The sequence below is a fragment of the Prionailurus viverrinus genome, chromosome X (assembly GCF_022837055.1).
Source record: "Prionailurus viverrinus isolate Anna chromosome X, UM_Priviv_1.0, whole genome shotgun sequence".
Taxonomy (NCBI): domain Eukaryota; kingdom Metazoa; phylum Chordata; class Mammalia; order Carnivora; family Felidae; genus Prionailurus; species Prionailurus viverrinus.
In genome coordinates, this window is record NC_062579.1 from 307653 (window position 1) to 327703 (window position 20051).

General features: G+C 39.9%; 1 protein-coding gene across 2 annotated transcripts in view; it reads right to left on the reverse strand.

The window, feature by feature from the left end:
* NLGN4X (neuroligin 4 X-linked) overlaps positions 1 to 20051 on the reverse strand; it is a 319875-nt gene that overhangs the window by 115647 nt on the left and 184177 nt on the right. The window contains exons 5-6 of one of the 2 annotated variants that reach the window (XM_047844877.1): positions 14538 to 14597; positions 9707 to 9859 (exon numbers count right to left, since the gene is read on the reverse strand). In XM_047844877.1, the coding sequence (XP_047700833.1) occupies positions 9707 to 9859; positions 14538 to 14597 (213 nt within the window). The remainder of the gene's footprint in view (positions 1 to 9706; positions 9860 to 14537; positions 14598 to 20051) is intronic. The other variant, XM_047844878.1, reaches the window with a different exon arrangement.

The following is a 20051-nucleotide window of genomic DNA, read 5'->3' on the forward strand; positions in this document are numbered from 1 at the left end:
CATTTTTCTCTTAACATAGAACATTTTACCACATTATAGGTAAAGGGGAAAAATTAGGTCTTAAAAAATGGTTGAGTTTAACACATAATGCGCATAAACTGGACAAATCTTTAAGTGTGAAATTCAGTAATATTTTATGGGTGAATATACCTATGTTACTATCACTCTGTTCTGATGAAATATGTTTAGAGCATTGAAAAAGTGGAGAAAGCAGAGACAACATAGCATTCGCTCAGGATGCTTTCAGATGTGACATCTATGCATGGTTTTTAATAAAGAAGTTCTCGAGAAAACCATGAGTCATATTTCTAGAGGACTTTCATATAGGTAGATGCTTAGGAGGGACAGAGATAGCAGTGAGGGGAAGGGATATTCAGAGACTCAGAAACGAATGGAAAACAGGCACTCCAGGGGGTGTCTTCTGTGTGTTCAGAAAGCAGAGGGTGGAGTAAAAGAATATTTATATATAGGGGGTGCCTGGGTGGCTTAGTCAGTTAAGCATCCGACTTCAGCTCAGGTCATGATCTCATGGTTTGTGGGTTCGAGCCCCGTGTCGGGCTCTGTGCTGACAGCTCGGAGCCTGGAGCCTGGGTCTCCCTCTCTCTCTGCCCGTCCCCCGCTCGTGCTCTGTCTCTCTCTCAAAAATAAACATACATTAAAAAAATTTAAATAAAATATTTATATATAAATATGGTGTATTATTATACACATATATACACATACTGTATACACATATATACACATATATATACAGTATGTTTATATATATGTGTGTGTGTGTGTGTGTGTATGTGTCTGTATATGGGGCACATCATTAATAAAAAAGAGGAATAGAGTCATCTAAACTATTACCAGGGTATTTTAGTAAAGAGGCAGGGTCATTCTGAATGATAGAAATTGTTTCTCAATCCAAACTGGAAATATTTCCTCTTTTGAAAACTGTTCTCTCACTTCTGGTACAACTCTTTGTTATACTGGGTAGAATTGATGATGTTTTTCTAGGAGGCCAGGTCATACCTCTGTCTACACCAAAAAGTGTGTCTTTTTTTTTTAAGTTTATTTATTTATATTTGAGGGACAGAGACAGAGAGCAAGGGAGGGGCAGATGGAAAGGGAGAGACAGAGAATCCTAAGCAGGCTGTACACTATCAGCAGAGCCCAACATGGGGCTTGAACTCACAACCCGTGAGATCATGACCTGAGCTGAAATCAACAGTCAGACGTTTAACCGCATGAGCCACCCAGGTGCCCTCAAAATGTATTTCTTTTTTGAAAAATTTTTAACATTTTTATTCATTTTTCAGAGGCAGAGTACAAGTGAGGGAGGGACAGAGAGAGAGGGAGACACAGAATCCAAAGTAGGCTCCAAGCTTTGAGCTGTCAGCACAGAGCCGATCATGGGGCTCAAATCCACGAACCATGAGATCATGACACTTGACCCACTGAGCCCCCAGGCACCCTAAAATGCACTTCTTTATAATGCATTTATGCTATCCACCTGTTCATGACTGTTTCACAGGACATTTCACAAGACACAGCCTTCCCTCTGTAATATCTGAACGTATAATAAAAGCTGTAGTACTGAACGCAGTGAATATAGTTCATCCAGTGTCATATTATTAACAGAATCACCAGAGCCTTGCGACTGATTTACCTGCATAAAGATTTTAGCTCATCCATATCTAATGGCCAAAGGATGGTTCCATGCAGTGTTCTAGAATATTTCTGATTCTTTTATACTGGGAAATGCACACTTCATTCAAAAAGCTATTGTGTTTTTTTTTGTTTTTAAATAAAAGATACACTGTCCTAAGCATTAGGCTCAACATACCTAAGCAACATGTTCCAAGGTGATTTTATTTGAGAAATACATTTACATTGTTAAATCTACAAGACAGCCGCAGTATCTGAGTGAGATTTTTCTTCCTGAGAAAATGACTTTGAATCTGCACCTTGCATCTGCTAGGGTCATTTTCACAAAGCCAGTGACTTCTTGACATGTGATTGGGAAAAAATAGGAAGGTATCTTCAAGAATAGGGCGCTCCGGGGTATCCCTGCTGCGGGCTATGTATAGATGCGTACATTCCTTCCACACTTCTTGTAAAGGAGGTGTTCAGGCAAAGGGCAGAATAAACAAAAACTGATCTGCAGGCCAGATTCTTTTGGTCATGGAGCGTTTCCGCCTGAGGGGTCTTTAAATGTCCCCCTCAGGTTGCCTTTGGGAGATTTTTCCATTATGTGACTTGGAAGGACTAACTTCCTTGAATATATGAAGGGAAGGAAGTCAAGACACAGAAGAGCTATGGAGGTATTTATCTTGTTAGGGATTGTTTAAAACCCATTTCTCTGACACAATCATCAGCAGAATCTGAATTCCCAGCCATGTCCAATCAAGCTAATGCATTCTGACCCTCACGTTCAACGCTTCTCCTTGGAAAAGTTCCTACCTTTCTCCTGTACCCAAATGCCCATCACTGTTTTCCTTGTCAGTAGAAAGGTGCCTGTGTCCCTTTTCCCAATAAAGACAGCAGCCACTTTACCTAAAACAACTGAAAAGAGTCAACCGTTCATGTTCATACGCTGGGTGAAATGACAAATTAAGAAAACCTGCAAAAGAAAGAATGTGTCTTCTTTTTGAATTAATAATCAGAAAAGGACTCTGTTCTGAATGCAAACATTCCAAGGAAGGGACAGTTTTCAAGGGTTACCCCATGCAATTGTTAACTCAAGCTTACACAGTCCTCTGCAATCAGTTAAGCAGCAATTATTGTATTTACTTAATAGGTTCTTCAATCAAGCATGTCCTAACACCTTGATTTCCAAGAATGGCGATGCACACGGATATAAAATTCCATCTTCCTTGAGGAAATCCTGAATCATTCTTAAAGGATCAAGTATATTCTCCGTAGAGTGGCACGGGCTGGTCATAGTTAGGCTCATTTGAGAATAAAAGTGAAAAGTCTTTGGTTCTGATTTCTCTCAACCATGATTTTCTTCACCCCTCAAAAAATCCGTTCATATCCTTGGGTGTCTACACTTGCCACAGACGTCTTATTCTTCCATGGACTCAGCAGCTTGCAACAGAAGGGATCTGTCTCCCTTGTTCATACTCATCCTCCTGGTTACAAAGTCTCCACCCCACGGCAATGCCTTCCAGATCTGCTCCCAGGGCCCTCTGAAGTCCCAAACACAGGACTTTATTCTTACACGATGCCTCTAACTTATTTGCTGAATGCATCAAATCAATGCAGTGGGCATTTTCAGCCACCTGAAAGGCAGGCAGAAGAGGAAAGTCCAAGCCAATGGTCACCAAGGGCAGAGCAGGGCCATGAACTTGTCTACTCCCAGAGTTCAGGTTCCACACCAGCAATAACAAAGACCCGATTATGGTGTTTCCAAAGTGGGTTATTAGATGCATCGAAACCTACTGATGAAGACAACAGAAGGTGATGTATTTTTTTTCGGGGGAGGGAGGACATTTCTTGATTTTTCTATTTTGCATGAATTTTGGCACAGAGAAGAGGCAAGGCCAACCCTCCTTTGAGCAATGTACGCATCCTACGATTGTGTTATCTGCAGTATACACATCCGTCCACATCCCAGCCCATCTTAGAGAGTCACATGGGCAAGCAGTGCAGCAGGGAGACCCAGAGGTTGTTCCTTTCTACCACCGACGTTCAATATGCTGGTTTTGAGTGGTTCCACATAATTCCTCTCACCTCCAGATCCCATTTCTCGCCATTTTCTCCCATATTCCTTTACTTCTCTAAGATTATGTATATTTCTCTAAATGCAACACTTCACTTTTCCTCTCGATGCCCTGAACTTTTCACCGCATTTTAAAAAAATGTTTATTTTTGAGAGAAAGAGAGAGACAGGGTGTGAGCGGGAGGGGGCAGAGAGAGAGAATGAGACACGGAATCCGAAGCAGGCTCCAGGCTCCAAGCTGCCAGCACAGAGCCTGAAGCAGGGCTGAAACCCACGAACCACGAGATCATGACGTGAGCCAAAGTCGGACGCCCAACCGACCGAGCCACCCAGGTGCCCCTGTGTGGAATTTAAAATGCGGCTTAGCAATGCATGGTTTCTAAGACACAGAATGGCAACACTTCTAGCGGGAAATCGAATCAGGGCAAACCCGTAAAGAGGGAGAATATAACGCGAGTTAGGAGGGCAGCAGCAAGACAAGGAGATCCTCAAAGTGGGCTGGATTATTGTTTCCCTTTATAGATACGTGTATGAACTTTTGACCTGATCTTAAGATGGGTTCCATTTGTAATTTAAAACAAAATGCTTAAGGGACGCCTGGGTGGCTCAGTCGCTTAGGCATCCGACTCTGGATTTCAGCTCAGGTCACGATCTCACAGTTCGTGAGATCGAGGCCGGCAGTGCGCTCTGTGCTGACAGCACAGAGCCTACTTGGGATCCTCTCTCTTCCCCTGCTCCACCACCACCTGTCTCAAAATAAATAGACTTTAAAAAATTAAAATAAAAAGCAAACCAAAATCCTTAGTAAGAGATAAAAACAAACCAAAGACAACAGAGTGTCTAAGAAAAAAAAGAAATAAAACAGTGACATTAGCAAACAGCAACCAATAAACTCCCAAAAAAAGGAGATGTATTCTGGGTACAGCAGCTTGACATTTTCAACAGAGGTGTCTAAGGTGTATTATAGGGACCCACCAAATTATCACGGATGTAAAATGCTCGTGCACGATGCACACAATATGTAATTCAGACCATAGCTCTTTACAGGAATGTATCAATCCTTTGCCCCAGTGATTCCCAGACTCCTTGTATGGAGTGGAATCAGACATAGAACACCAACGTATCAAATGGATGATGGCGAGAGTCCTCTGGCTGATGTCAAAGAGCTGCCTACAAATGCCACCCACCTACCCCGCATTTCAGCTGGAAATCGAGACCCCACAAAGGAGACGAGAACCATGAAGGTGGACACACCATCATAGCAGGCATATGGCTCAAATCCTGTGAATTTTATTTATTGATTTATTTTAATGTTTATGTATTATTTTGAGAGAGGGAGAGACAGAGTGTGAGCAGGGGAGGGTCAGAGAGAGAGGGAAACACAGAATCTGCAGCAGGCTCCAGGCTCCGAGCTGTCAGCACAGAGCCCGACGCGGGGCTCGAACTCACGAACCACAAGATCCTGACCTGAGCCACACTTGAGTGCCAGCAACTGAGCCACCCAGGCACCCCAAAGCGTGTGAATTTTTGCTCTGCAAGTACACTGCCTTTACTTCAAACCATTTCTGTGTTATATTCAAAGCCATGATGTCACTGCGTGTGAATGAACTTACGCAATTACCTTAAAGACAACTTCAGGATAACCCCTACGCAACCTTCCCTGAGGCAAAAATTTTACACCAGTTACAACACCTGAGAAACAAGCAGGTGTTTCTGATACTTTTTTGAATCTTGAAATCAAATCAGTTACATAAATCTATGGGCAATGTTTCCTGAGACCGTAGAATACCTGTCAGGTGAGAAATCTGTTGAAGTCACCAACTGGCTTAGTGGCATGGACTCCATTATGGGCAGCATGCAGCAGATAGGCAACGAATGGGCAATACCAATCAATCCCACACCCAACTGGCCCATAAACCATTAGATCTACAGCACCGAAGAGCTTTGCTGCGATCCATCGATGGTGCTGCTGGGGTGTATACCACCCTCACTGTGCACCATGATAACGAACGAGCAATCAAGACCCACTTGGAGGCACCTAACTGTAAGCATCGTAATCATAATTTTGTATCTAGATCAACTAATAAGCACATCTGACTTTTTTTTGCGGAATTATAGAAGCTACATCGGTTTCCAAACTCATTCTGTAGTTTACCTGATTCATGCTTAATACAGACAGGAAAGCCTGGAGGTGGGATCATAGTGGAAAAAGTACAGAGTTGAGGCTTCTCTCAGCCCTGAGCTGGGATCCCAGCACTGATCCCCACAAGGGATATCGCTGGGAGTCAACCCTTCACCCTTCACCTCTACATGTCCTTTTCTTGTAAGTAAAGTAAGCAAACCCATCCAATGGGCGAGGTGAGGATTAAGTGAGCAACGACAGCCATCCATGGCTGGCCAGCCACAGGTTCTCGATGAGTGGGTACTAAAGCATAGAAGTCAGACTGTTGTAAAGCAAAAATAATTTAAAGCACGCATGAGGCTTCAAATTGCAGGTAGTGATCCCCAAAAGGGAGTGATACCATGGGAGGTAAATTCAAATGAATGTTTAAATGGTGGTGGAATGAACTAATTCAAGATGTAAAGGCAAAGTGGAGACAATGAATGAGTGAATAGAGAGGTTAAGAGCCACAAATAAATAAATTCCGGGTATTTCCATCAGAAGGCATTCGTCAGGAGCTTCTCTTTTATGTCTAAGGTCTTTGGACGCTTGTCATGAAAAAATAAATAAATAAGAGGCAGATGTGATGGAACTCAAGTCTTGGATATGCATGCTTTCCTAATGACCAAAGTGCAGAGCAGAAGAGGAGATATGGTTATAAAAGAGCATGTTTTTGGAAAATAAATGGAAGACAAGTCCAATGACTAGACTTCATGCAGACATAAATAATGACCTTCCAGTTCTGATGATACGTACCAGTTTGCCTGGCTTCATTCCAGTGTATCAATAACATATTAACAGCTCTCAACGCATCCTGGACTAGATAACAAGTTATATGGCCAATGGCTGGCAAGACTGTGCCACACAGTCATGAGTAAAGAAAACATCCATATTCCACAACACAAGTGTCTTCTAATCATTATTTTTTTTTAATTAAGGTTCAGGTTAGAGGGCGGCATTTGATAGATACTAGTGATTACATTGTTTCGCCAGCTGCGATTACACGTGTAGAGCAACAATGATATTCATATGTTGTCCAGAGGTATTAGTAACAATGGAAATTATAAGGTGATTCGGTGTCCTTGTTGCCATTACTGGGCTATGAGATTTCACACCTAAAGCCTCATGCTGAAATCTGTGTTCGTTCCATGCACAGCCTCCTGTGTATACCGTAATTCCTGTTGTCAAACCCTCCTCCTTTGGGTGGGAAAACAGCATTTATTACTCCATAAAAACAATACTATCAAACAATATTTTTCCAATTTCTTAGACAGAAAAAGAGCACTTATGCACTAATGGCTTCTTTGAAGAAGAAACTCAATATTTCCACGTTTTGCGAAAAACATATCTCTCCGTATCAAAAGCACTAATTAGAACGTGCGTCCCCACGCACGGTTGTGCCGTTTTATCGGATCATCTTTTTAAATATCCGGACGGCAATGGTTTAAAAATATTTCTCAACACCGAAAATAGCCGGCTTCCTGCAAGCTGAGGAAGGGTCCCTTAACAGTTTTGAAGAGGGTCGGGACGAAACGCAAGATCCGTGGTAAAGACAGATAAACTAAGTCACATTTCAGAATCTCTAGCACTCTGTATAATCGGCCAAGCTGGCACGGTTCACCCCAGCAAATAAAAGGGGGTCTGTGGCCTTCGCAGCATCTCCACAGTAGCTCATTCGTGCACGGTAAATAGACCGGCACAGAGATGCTAAATTGATTCTTTGATTTCTCTGTCGCCCACTACAGCTCTCTGTTTTGCCATCGCTATTTCTTTTTTAACTCTCAGGAGCAAAACGTGGACTTAACGTCTTTCAACGGGAAACATTTTAGAAGCAAACTTTTGTCTTTTGCTTCAAAGATCTGTGTGTATACATGTATAAGTGTGTACACATATGTGTGCATACGTATATGCATATATCAATATATATACACATTTACATATGTATATATAGTGTGTGTGTGTGTGTGTGTGTGTGCATAATCCCACGGCATTTCCCAGATCTGCACATAATTTCACAAACATGCCAAACTGATAAGGGGTCACCATGTAAATGGAGCTACATCCCACAGCTGGGCTTCAGAGGGGGAGAAAATCAATTTCCTTTCAAATCTAACGTTTTAAGGAACATCAACGCGTCATGCACGCAAGAGAACATTCTGTTACTCCACGGAAGCAAAAGCTTGTTCAATGGGCACTGCTTCATTCAGAAAACAGAGCCCAGGGTTCCGTGCTCGGTCTGATGATGCTACAATGCCCTCTTCGAAAAGACTATATGCACTGTGCTGACACGTTGTATCCTCCCTCCACCTCTATGTCAGAATGGACCTTTTGTAAGAGACCAAGAAACACGATTTCCTGTTTCAAGGACTAGCGGCAGAAGCAACTACCCAGAAACTGCTGAAAAAATGTTCAGAAATGCAGGCGCTCATGGGGATGTGATGTTAACTACAATGATTCTACAAGGACCTGGCTCAGAGGACCTATGAAAACAGAAAACGAAATAAAATCATAAAACGAGAGGGTTCTTGAAGCTAATGCTTTTTATTTTCTTTCATGTGCAAAAACCAACGGGGAATTTTGAGGACTTTATCAATGCTCCGAAAGGCTCAACTTTGCAAACATCTGTGGGTGATTTGCATTTGTAAACTACAAATGCATTTCTACCACTCCCCACCCCCCCAGCTCCAGGGGTCTTTCCTAGGTGAATGTTTTCACATGTAAATGAAAAAAAATGCTCAAAATAACACGAAAACATCAAGGTGAAAATAAAATATTCTTGGTAATATTTGTCCATTTGGAGAGAACATTTTCAGCCACAGATTTTGTTCAGCAGAGCTCCATTGTTGTCTTAAAAACAAACGTTTTCGGGGCGCCTGGGTGGCGCAGTCGGTTAAGCGTCCGACTTTAGCCAGGTCACGATCTCGCGGTCCGGGAGTTCGAGCCCCGCGTCAGGCTCTGGGCTGATGGCTCAGAGCCTGGAGCCTGTTTTTGATTCTGTGTCTCCCTCTCTCTCTGCCCCTCCCCCATTCATGCTCTGTCTCTCTCTGTCCCAAAAATAAATAAACGTTGAAAAAAAAATTAATAAAAAACAACAAAAAAACGTTTTCATGTACGCCTAGGAATATTAGTCATGAAATGTACAACGGCAGACAAAACTACAAAAGAAGATAAATCTCAAAATAGAGCCCACCCCAAATATCTATTTTTCCAAGCCCCCAGTGGGGAAAAAGGAAATAAACAGCAAAACCATGGAGAGCTCTTACTGGTGGATTTCCAGGCCCTCACCCTTTACGGTAAATGAGAAACTGTTGGAAAATTCAAGTGAGAGCCAAGCTCCATTGTGTGTAAATACAACAGTCATTGTAACCCCGCCACAGAGGCACAACGCTCACAGATGATCAGTTAAGGAATTAGGTGAAAGATTTTCCAGCCCCCAAGCTAAAGACAAGTAAAGAAATCTACTATCTACTGCCCTCCATTGTCACTGCTTCCCAAAGGATCACCCATCAGCAAATGAATTCCCTCTACAGGGCTGTGATGTCCAAAAAGTATTCATTTGGCCCAAAGATAGAAATGCGCTTAAGTAAAATTTCATTTTAATTTGGGACCTTGGAGTCTGCCTTTGTTGGAGGAAGGATAGGGGTTCCCCAAAATACAATTCAATGATGAAAAGCTGCATGCCGGAAAAAGACGACCAAACCTCTCCTGCAGCGAGCCCAGGGAAATAGAACCTTCCAAGGATCGGAGTAACACAGTGCAGATCAGCTACTTCCCACACAGTAAAAAGCACCACTTTGTCACCGCGCCTTGCACATTTACCCGATGCCATCACTCACCTAGAATTCCCAGCCGGTAGTTAATGGTGATCACAATGACATTGCCGTAGCTGGCCAGCACACTGCCGTCTATCATATTCCCAGTGCCCTCCATGTAAGACCCGCCGTGGATATAGACCATGACCGGCTTCTTACTGTTCTGATCATGGATGTCTGGAAAAAGAAAGTCAAGTAAGGAAATAGAATAAAAAAAAAATCACACTGATGAACGGATACTATGCAACGGACAAAGGGCACGGATTATTATGTTCTTCCTTCTTTGGACTGGAATCAACCATGCATCTATGTGGAATTACATACACCGTGGTAAGACTGCCTAAGAGAACTGCTCAATGTTATCATTTTTTCTAGTCACAGAAATGGTATTTTTGAGAAGCATACGGACATCTGAAGTAATATGAATGCCTATGTACATTTCTGTATCTACCTAAAACACTAGAAACTAGAAGATTTTGATGAAATGCTTACTTCCTAAACAGTGCTCAACTCCTAAAAGGTGACTTACTCAAGAAGCACACAGCGTAATAAGTTTCATCATCTCGGGAAGTGTGCAATCTGCTTCAAAACGATCATTTGTTTTTACCTCTCTATTCAGAGATGAGCCTACAGATGCATTTTTAACTGAAACATGAGAATACACTGGAACCAGTGAGGCTGAATGTAGCAAACTCCAAGTAAACGGTTAAAAATTATCAACAGAACAGAAATGTGTAAAACCGAAAACAGGGCAAAACAACATGTCCGAGCAAAGGTCTTTGTTCTCGTTTGCTGACTGCGATAAATATCTCAACATATTTAAGTAACGAAAATGAAAGGGGCGCCTGGGTGGCTCAGTGGGCTCAGCATCCGACTTTGGCTCAGGTCATGAAGTCATGGTTCACAAGTTTGAGCCCCGCGTACAGTTCTGTGCTGACAGCTCAGAGCCTGGAGCCTGCTTCGGATTCTGTGTCTCATTTTATTTCTGCCCCTCCTCCACTCACGCTCTGTCTCCTCTGTCTCTGTCTCTGTCTCTCTCTAAGAATAAACATTAAAAAATTAAAAAAAAAAATGGAAACAGATGTAATAGAAATGACACAAGACTCCAACCTCAACATGAAATGATTGACATGCAATCTATTTTCAGAGGGATATGAACCCCAGTTGAGATTTGCAACCACTGGGCACCCTTGGTAATGACTTTGTGGCTTTATTTCATAATGATGTAAAAACAGTGTTTCACAATGGTCTGTGAGGACAGGAATTCAGAGACCATCTGTCCATTTGTGGACCCTGCTTTGTGAACAGGTATTGATTAAATCACCTTTTAAAATCAGTCCTTAAGTTTACGTTTAATGTATCACACTGATTCCTTTTACAATTATTTCTGAATATCTCTCTACATGTATCCATAGATATATACACATAGGTGTGTGTAAATAATGTATATATCTGTCTGTCATCAAAAGAAACCCCAATGTATCCAATGTACATTTATTGTCACCTTTTTTTCAGTCAAGTGTTTTTTCTCCTCCTTCAGCAAGACGCTTTTGAAATCTCAAGAAAGGAATTTTAAGGAAATGAATCATTTGGATGAGGGGGGCTGCTAATAAAATGAATTCTGATCACAATCTCAAAATGAGTTCATTGGGTGCCTCAGGAAGGGGGCTCGAGAAACCCACTGGTCACAGTCAAATACAGAAAAAAGTGTCACGCTCCCATGTCCCTGCAGATCCTGAATAGACAGCAGAAGAACCGATCTTATTTTCTCAAATAAAATTCAAATATACAGTAAAAATGCTTTCTTCATCCCTTGTTCATCAAGCGCTACGTGGAATTCTGAAACACACACGGGTGTTTGGAAAGGTGTTGGGTTTTGAACCACGTACTCCTGTGTCTGGCTCCTGATTTGCTGGTTTTCCCCTTATTTCTTTTAGCAGGTGCAGGCTGTTGGGCGGTCCACTGCGGAACAGGATGTGGTAGAGACTTTGAAGGCTACTTGAAGGGGTTTTCTCAGAGAAAATGCTAGGTTAACATCTCTAAGCTTTCCAAAGGCATAGAACAAGGTTCTCGTGAACTTGAAGAGTAATAAATAACGAATGCCCTGTTAATTCAAAGTAAAAAAATATATATCACAGGGTATTGGTATTCAGTGACTAGGGGGCATTTTAAGGCGAATAAAGTTGCATTTCGAGCATTGGGAAAACAGATCCTAAGAAGCAGAAATGCTCTAATAAGAGATGCAGAGTAAGAGGCAAATTATATCCCTGGCTGGTGCAAGAGAACCAAAAAAAAAAAAAAAAGTTTTGGGTTTTGTTTTAATACATTTTCTCTTTTTTTTTTCTTTTTACATAATCCGATAGAATCTTTTTAAATTAAAAATTTGTTTTAATACATTTGTTTTTTTTTCTTTTTACATGATCTAATAGAATCTTTTTAAATTAAAAAATGTTTTTGTTTTAATACATTTCTTTTTTTCTTTTTACACGATCTAATAGAATTTTTTAAATTTTTTGTTTTAATACATTTCTTTTTTTTCTTTTTACATGATCTAATAGAATCTTTTTAAATTAAAAAAAAAAATTTTGTTTTGGGGCGCCTGGGTGGCGCAGTCGGTAAAGCGTCCGACTTCAGCCAGGTCACGATCTCGCGGTCCAGGAGTTCGAGCCCGGCATCAGGCTCTGGGCTGATGGCTCAGAGCCTGGAGCCTGTTTCGGATTCTGTGTCTCCCTCTCTCTCTGCCCCTCCCCCGTTCATGCTCTGTCTCCCTCTGTCCCAAAAATAAATAAAAAAAAAACGTTGAAAAAAAAAATTTTTTCAAAAAAAAAAAAAATTTTTGTTTTAATACATTTCTTTTTTTTTCTTTTTACACGACCTAATAGAATCTTTTTAAATTTTTAATTTTTTTTGTTTTAATACATTTCTTTTTTTCCTTTTCACATGATCTAATAGAATCTTTTTAAATGAAAAAAAATTTTAATACATTTCTTCTTTTTATTTTTACACGATCTAATAGAATCTTTTTAAATCTAAAAATTTTTTGTTTTAATACATTTCTTTTTTTCTTTTTACATGATCTAATAGAATCTTTTTAAATTTTTTTTGTTTTAATACATTTCTTTTTTTTCTTTTTACACTAATAGAATCTTTTAAAATTTTTAAATTATTTTGTTTTAATACATTTGTTTTTTTTCTTTTTACATGATCTATAGAATCTTTTTAATTTTTTTTGTTTTAATACATTTCTTTTTTTTCTTTTTACATGATCTAATAGAATCTTTTTAAATTAAAAAAATTTTGCTTTAGTACATTTCTTTTTTTTCTTTTTACACGATCTAATAGAATCTTTTTAAATTTTTAATTTTTTTTGTTTTAATACATTTCTTTTTTTTTCTTTTTACATGATCTAATACAATCTTTTAAAATTTTTATTAATACGTTTTTGGATTCAGATAAAATGGCAGGCGTTCTGGGGCCCGCCACAACAGAGAGGCTAGCGTGCGAGTCAGGTGCGGGACGAGCTATTCTAAGGCCATCGGAAAAGATCTTGCGGAAAAGATCTTGCGAAGAGAGGTAGGGACAGCCCTAGAAACCACACGGGAATTACAACAATAATTAAATAATAACAATGTTAAGACAAGAGCAGGTGTGAAACCAGCATTGGCCCCACTTCTTGGACCCAAGTTGATTAAACGGCACCACCAGGGACTCCTTGCTGCCTGGCAGGGAGAAGTCATCATCCACGTCTGTGCCTCGAATTGTGTTTCCCCCCAAAACCCAAATGTTCCTCAAGGGCCTTTGCCCTGTAAGGCAAATGCACAGAGGTCCGTGCACTTTCCTACTTGGACGGCAGAAATGGAGTCTCCCTGGCAACTTACTTGGGACTTTCTGTCTTGTCTCTTTGACACTATTTGTTCTGCTGAAGGCACAGGTAAGTGTGGTCCTGGTTGTTAGAGAACACTCTCTTCCAGAGTTTAAAAAGCATCAGTTTAGTTCCAGTGGCTGATCTGTCCAGCAACTTGGGATCCTTCAAGAAACAACTTTCCATGGCAACCAAACATTTTGGGGGGGGGGTAACAAAAAAGTTTTCAAAACAGCCTTGGTGTTGGAAAGGAAAAGATAGAGATGTAGGTTTTTGACCTTTTCATTTTTCACATCTTTGCTATCCCTGCTTCCTACCCCCAACCCCCCCTCCTTTAAATGCTGCTAAAAGGCAGGCAGCAGAGAAAGGAGATCTTGTTAAAACACTTTGTCATGTATTTCACTGTGAGCCAGAGAAGATTCTTTGAAACTTAACTGTGAATCCGGATATTAAAAAAAAAAAAAGAAAGAAAGAAAGAAAAAAAAAAAAAAGAAAAAGAAACAACCAAAACCAGAAATGCCAGACACCCAAAAAGTTCTACGAAGGTGTCTCACAGTTTGGCAGCTCGTAGAAGGAATTAAGAAAACCAAATCTCCAAAATACATTATTAACTTACAAACAACTTTGGAAGGAAGAAAAGAAAGTATACATGCATGTGCTAAAATTTCATTTTCTCTTCTTATGACCAAGCCAAAAAAAGGGGGGAAAAAAGGAAAAAGGAAAAGAAAAACATACGATGCCTTGTAAATAACATTTTTTTATTAACTCACTTCATATTTAGAAACGTTTATACTTCTTATGGGTGGTTTGCATTCAGCGACAGGGTCATTGAGATTAAAAAGCACAGTGGTTTCCAAACAAGAAGAAAATAAAGCACACAAAAGTGTACTCGTTTCAGAGAAGGGGAGGAAAAAGAGGTTGAAATAAAAAAAAAATAGAGAGAGAGATATAAAATCATGCATCAGGGTCGAGCTTTGAAAAAACAAAAAATACCTTCGTCTTCAGGACGATCATTACTGGTTATATCATCTGCGTTTTTCTTTGTGTTGGCTCCTGGGGTCATAATGAGAAGGAAAATAAAGGGAAAAAAAAAGAGAATTCAAAAACAACAGGTTTGCAAAAAAACCAGAAGAGAGATACTACCCAGTAAAAGAAAAAAAAAGGTCACACAAAAAGTTGAAATTTGTTACATTTGGATTTCAAAAAAAAATGAGGTAGGGGGTCAATGCAAAATGCATAAAAACATAAAGATGTCAAGAAGAACAAATTCAAAATGTTACTTGCGAAAAATATTCTCTATCCTGTGAAAATGCAGTTTGGGGGGTTATAATGATAGTACTGCAAAAAAAAAAAGGAAAAAAAAGAGCTAATGTGAGTTTGAAAAAAAGAAAATTAAATTATTAAGAAAGATTTTCCACATTCTCAGAAGAAATGCACATGAAGTATTCAATGTCCCTCTAATTTTAACATATTATAATCTACATAAATTCATGAAATGTCACCAATACACCTTGGTTATAAAATTCCATAATGGAAGAAGAAACACATTTATGCAATAAACACAGAAGGACTTTCAATAAAATACTTAAAATTGACATTAGTTCCATGCAGATGAACTTAAAACACAGCGTTTCAAATTACAAATCAGAAATGTCAGTTGATTTATTAATTTGAATCATGAAATTCACCTCTCACCAGTGTCTAGAGAACTACTCAATATTTGCTCCTGTTTAGTATAAAAACAAACACAACAACAAAACCAGCATTTTCAATCAGGATTTCTTAAGTTAAAACATTATCAATCATGTTCTCTCTGACTGAAACACTTATTAAATATTACTTCAACGTTACCACTCATTGAATTTAAGATAAGTATATAATAAAGTCACCTACCTTGATGACCTGAAATTTAAACCAGATAAGAATGTCCATGTAGACAAAATATGGTGGGCGGCGGGGTGGGGGTGGGGGGTCCCTCAACTACACCACAAACACTCTCTTTCATATTCGGTATGAAGTGCACCATTTTCCTTTTTATATTTTCCAGATACAAGATGACAAAACATTTAATAATGCTTGAATTGTTTGGTTAATTAGCTCAATTGTCTTCTTTTCATAGATAGACACAATCAGGACATGCATATTCCAGATCCACTAGCTTCAAAAAGGTCTGAACCACATCCTTCTAGAAGTTCTAAGTAACTCAAAAGAACTCAGCATGTTGTGAAGCCAAAATGTGAAACTGTGGTGTTTTTGTAGTCAGAGAAGGCTTGCATATTTTCTATTTTATGTGGTTTAACACCTTTTAATGAGCACACCTAGGTGGGTGGGAAATCTGATTTGTTGATTTTTGAGGCTTAAATATCCCCACTGTCGATATTTTCAAGCTACCAACATAAGGTCATTGAAGACAGCTGCAGAGAGGTGCCTGGGACCCCTAGAAACTCCAGCCTAATTCCACCCTCATCCACCTAAAGTTAGAGTCAAGTCTTATAGAAACCACCTCTCCTTACAAAACTTTCATTTCTGGTCCCTTAGAAAGTATCGTGATGCTGATATCCCAATCTATTATAGTCATTACCTTGATATCAACATCTATTTATTGCCCACAATCCTATTGCATTTGAATATCTAAAAAGGGGCACCCCGGGGCGCCTGGGTGGCTCAGTCGGTTAAGTGTCCGACTTCAGCTCAGGTCACGATCTCGCAGTCCGCGAGTTCGAGCCCCGCGTCGGGCTCTGGGCTGATGGCTCAGAGCCTGGAGCCTGCTTCCGATTCTGTGTCTCCCTCTCTCTCTGCCCCTTCCCCGTTCATGCTGTGTCTCTCTCTGTCTCAAAAATAAATAAACGTTAAAAAAAAATTAAAAAAAAAAATAAAAAGGGGCACCTGGTTGGCTCAATCAGTCCGACTCTTGATTTCAGCTCAGGTCATGACCTTGTGGTTCCTCAGATCAAGCCCCACATCAGGATCGGCGTTGACAGCTCAGGGCCGGCTTGGTATTCTCTGTGTCCTTCTCTCTCTCTGCCCCTCTTCTGCTCATGCATGTGCATGAAATCTCTCTCAAAATAAACAAACTTTTTAAAAATAAATGAATAGGGGCACCTGGGTGGCGCAGTCGGTTAAGCGTCCGACTTCAGCCAGGTCACGATCTCGCGGTCCGTGAGTTCGAGCCCCGCGTCGGGCTCTGGGCTGACGGCTCAGAGCCTGGACCCTGTTTCCGATTCTGTGTCTCCCTCTCTCTCTGCCCCTCCCCCGTTCATGCTCTGTCTCTCTCTGTCCCAAAGATAAATAAATGTTGAAAAAAAAAATAAAAAAAAAATAAAAATAAATGAATAAATACGTAAAAGAACTTTAAAAAATCAAATTAGCTTGACTGTCTTTGGGTTGTGTTTGTTGGGGTTTATCAGTATAGAACCTATTTCAAAGTGAACTCATGGACTGAATTTATGACAAAACTATGTAGAAGCTTATAAGGGATGCCCTTCTCAGAGAAGTATGCTACGGGAGTGATCCACAAATCTGTGTTACAAGTCCTCCTCTCATTTCTGGAAGAAAAAAATTTGCATTCCTCCATGTAAGAAGATTTTGTAAGTAAAGTGTGAGTGACCTGAAACACATCCTGGGCTGGATGAGAGGCAATGGTTAGGGAACCTTCCCCAACAAAGAGAGGAAAGTTCTAAAGACTAAGAATGCTTTAACAATTTTGATAACATAGTTCCAAGGCTGATTAAGTAGCAATCCAGGGTAATCTGCTGCCTCTTTGATTCTTTACCAAACTTTCTGGTTAACCAAAGTGTGATCTTTAAGAGCTTTACTGAAGCATGATTTACATCCCATAAAATCAACTCATCACAGTATAAGATTCGATGATTTTTTTTTAACGGAGTTGTGGCAACTATCAGCATAATCCAATTTTAGAACATTTGCATCAACCCAGAAAGACTGTGTTCTAACTATAGGTGCCATGTTCCTAGCCTCCGTCTCATTAACCTACTTTCTGTCTTTCTACATTTGCCATCTCGGGGCGTGTTGTAGAAAGGAATTCGTATAATGCCCAGTCTTTTGTGTCTAAAGCAGACACTCTCACGTAGCGTGTTTTCAAAGTCATTTATGCTGTAGCATGGATCAGTACTTGATTCTTTTATATGGATGAATAATATTCCACTGTATGGATAGACCGAATTTTGTTTTTCCATTCATCTGTTGGTGGCCACTTGTACTGTTTCCACGTGGTGGCTATTAGAACGCTGCTCGGAACATGTGGGCACAATATTTACGTTAGGATATAGGTGTTTCTTTCTGTTGGGTAGATATCTAGGAGTGGAACTGCTATTTTATATGGGAAATTGATGTTTAATTTTTTTAACTGTTTTAATGTTTATTTATTTATTTATTTATTTATTTATTTTTTGAGAGAGAGGGAGAGGGTGAATGGGGAAGGGGCAGAGAGAGAAGGAGACACAGAACCCGAAGCAGGCTCCAGGCTCTGAGCTGCCAGCACAGAGCCCGATGCGGGGCTCGAACTCACAAACCATTAGATCATGACCCGAGCTGAAGTCGGACGCTTAACCAACTGAGCCATCCAGGAGCCCCCCAAGCGTAACATTTAAAATAACTAGAAAGAGTACATGCAAGAAAATGCAAAATTGAGAACTTCCAACATGTGGAAATTACAAGGAGTCTCTGTTTCTCATGGTCTCCCAAAAATAAATAAATGTTAAAATTTTTTCTTTACATTGGGTTCTGTGTCCCCTATTATTGAATTGTTAAGTGTTCTTTTTTTTTTTTTAATTTTTTTACGTTTATTTTTGATAGAGACAGAGTACAAGTTGGGGAGGGGCAGAGAGAGAAGTAGACATAGAATTTGAAGCAGGTTCCATGCTCTAAGCTGTCAGCACCAAGCCCGACATGGGGCTTGAACTCATGAACCATGAGATTGTGACCTGAGCCAAAGTCGGACGCTTAACCGACTGAACCACCAGGTGCCCCTACATTTTTTAGATACAAGTCTTTTTCCAGAAATATGATCTGCAAATCTTTTCTCCCAGTCTGTGTGGCTTGTCTTTCAGTTTTCTCAGTGGTGTCTTTTGAAGTGCAAACGTTTGTTTTTAATTGTGATGAGGTCGATTTTGTCCATTTTCTTTCAAAGCTTGTTGCTTTGGATATCATATTTGAGAAATCCTTGCCCAAGCCAAGATCCTGAAGATTTTCTCTCATGTTTTTCCCTCAATGCTAACCATTTGTCATTCTTCACCTTTTAAGTGTCTGAGTTACTTTCAGTGTATGATATGAGGTTAGGGTTGAAATTCATTGTTTGCGTATGAGTATCTCACTGTTTTAGGACCATTGATTGAAATGCTAACGTTCCCTCCTTAAATTCTTGAGACAATATTGCTGAAGCCAGTTACTATAAATGCCAGGACTCTATTTATTCCCTGACTCTTTTAATTATATTCCATCCTGCGTTTCTATCCCCATGAGTCCCTACCTGTCCTGAAGACTATAGCTTTATGGTACGCTTTAAAATGGGGAAGGAGTGGGGCGCCTGGGTGGCTCAGTCGGTTCAGTGTCTGACTTCGGCTCAGGTCATCATCTCACGGTCCGTGAGTTCGAGCCCCCCGTCGGGCTCTGTGCTGACAGCTCAGAGCCTGGAGCCCGTTTCAGATTCTGTGTCTCCCTCTCTCTCTGCGCCTCCCCTGTTCATGCTCTGCCTTTCTCTGTCTCAAAAATAAATAAACGTTAAAAAAATATTTTTAAATAAATAGATAAATAAAATGGGGAAGGAGAAGCCAGCCAACTTTATTCTGCTTTGTCAAGATAATCTGCTCATTCTAGATCCTCTGCCTTTACACACAAATTTTCAAACAAGCTTGTCAACTGAAGAAAAAAAAAAATCACCCACCGAGATTTTGACAGAACTTACTTGCCAAACTGCAATTTTGCATTAATTTCATATAGCACAGTACGACCCAGAAACATCATTAGGTATCACCTTTAATGTTCAATGTGTACTTAATGTTTCACCTTTTTGTTCATGTTTAGTAAGTTGTTGCTGCATTTTTCTTTGCAAATATAGCTAAATAAATGTCCTTTAAAAAAAAACAATGGAGTTATCCTGAATATCTAATTTAGTTAGAATCGTGAGCTATGGGAAAAAGATTCTGGTGGGATTCATTCCGCAGCAAACCCATCTTGCACAAGCCAGAAAAAAAAAAAAGGCATTTCAAAATCCATACACGCCATGAGTTTTTTTTTCCACCCACTCCATGTCTATACCATTCTCCAAGTGCCAGAAAAATATTCCTTTACATCTAATAATTAGGCCCTCTATGAAACCTCCATGGGGAAATAGCTCTAAATATTAAAGGGAATATTTAAGCAACTTCAAACAAATGCATAGCTGTTCCATTATTAAAATTTAAGTATGATTTTATAAATAAAATATCTCAATGTCACTGGTCCTTGAAGGGTGTCCATCATTTTTTTATACCTCTGCTTCTGATGTGC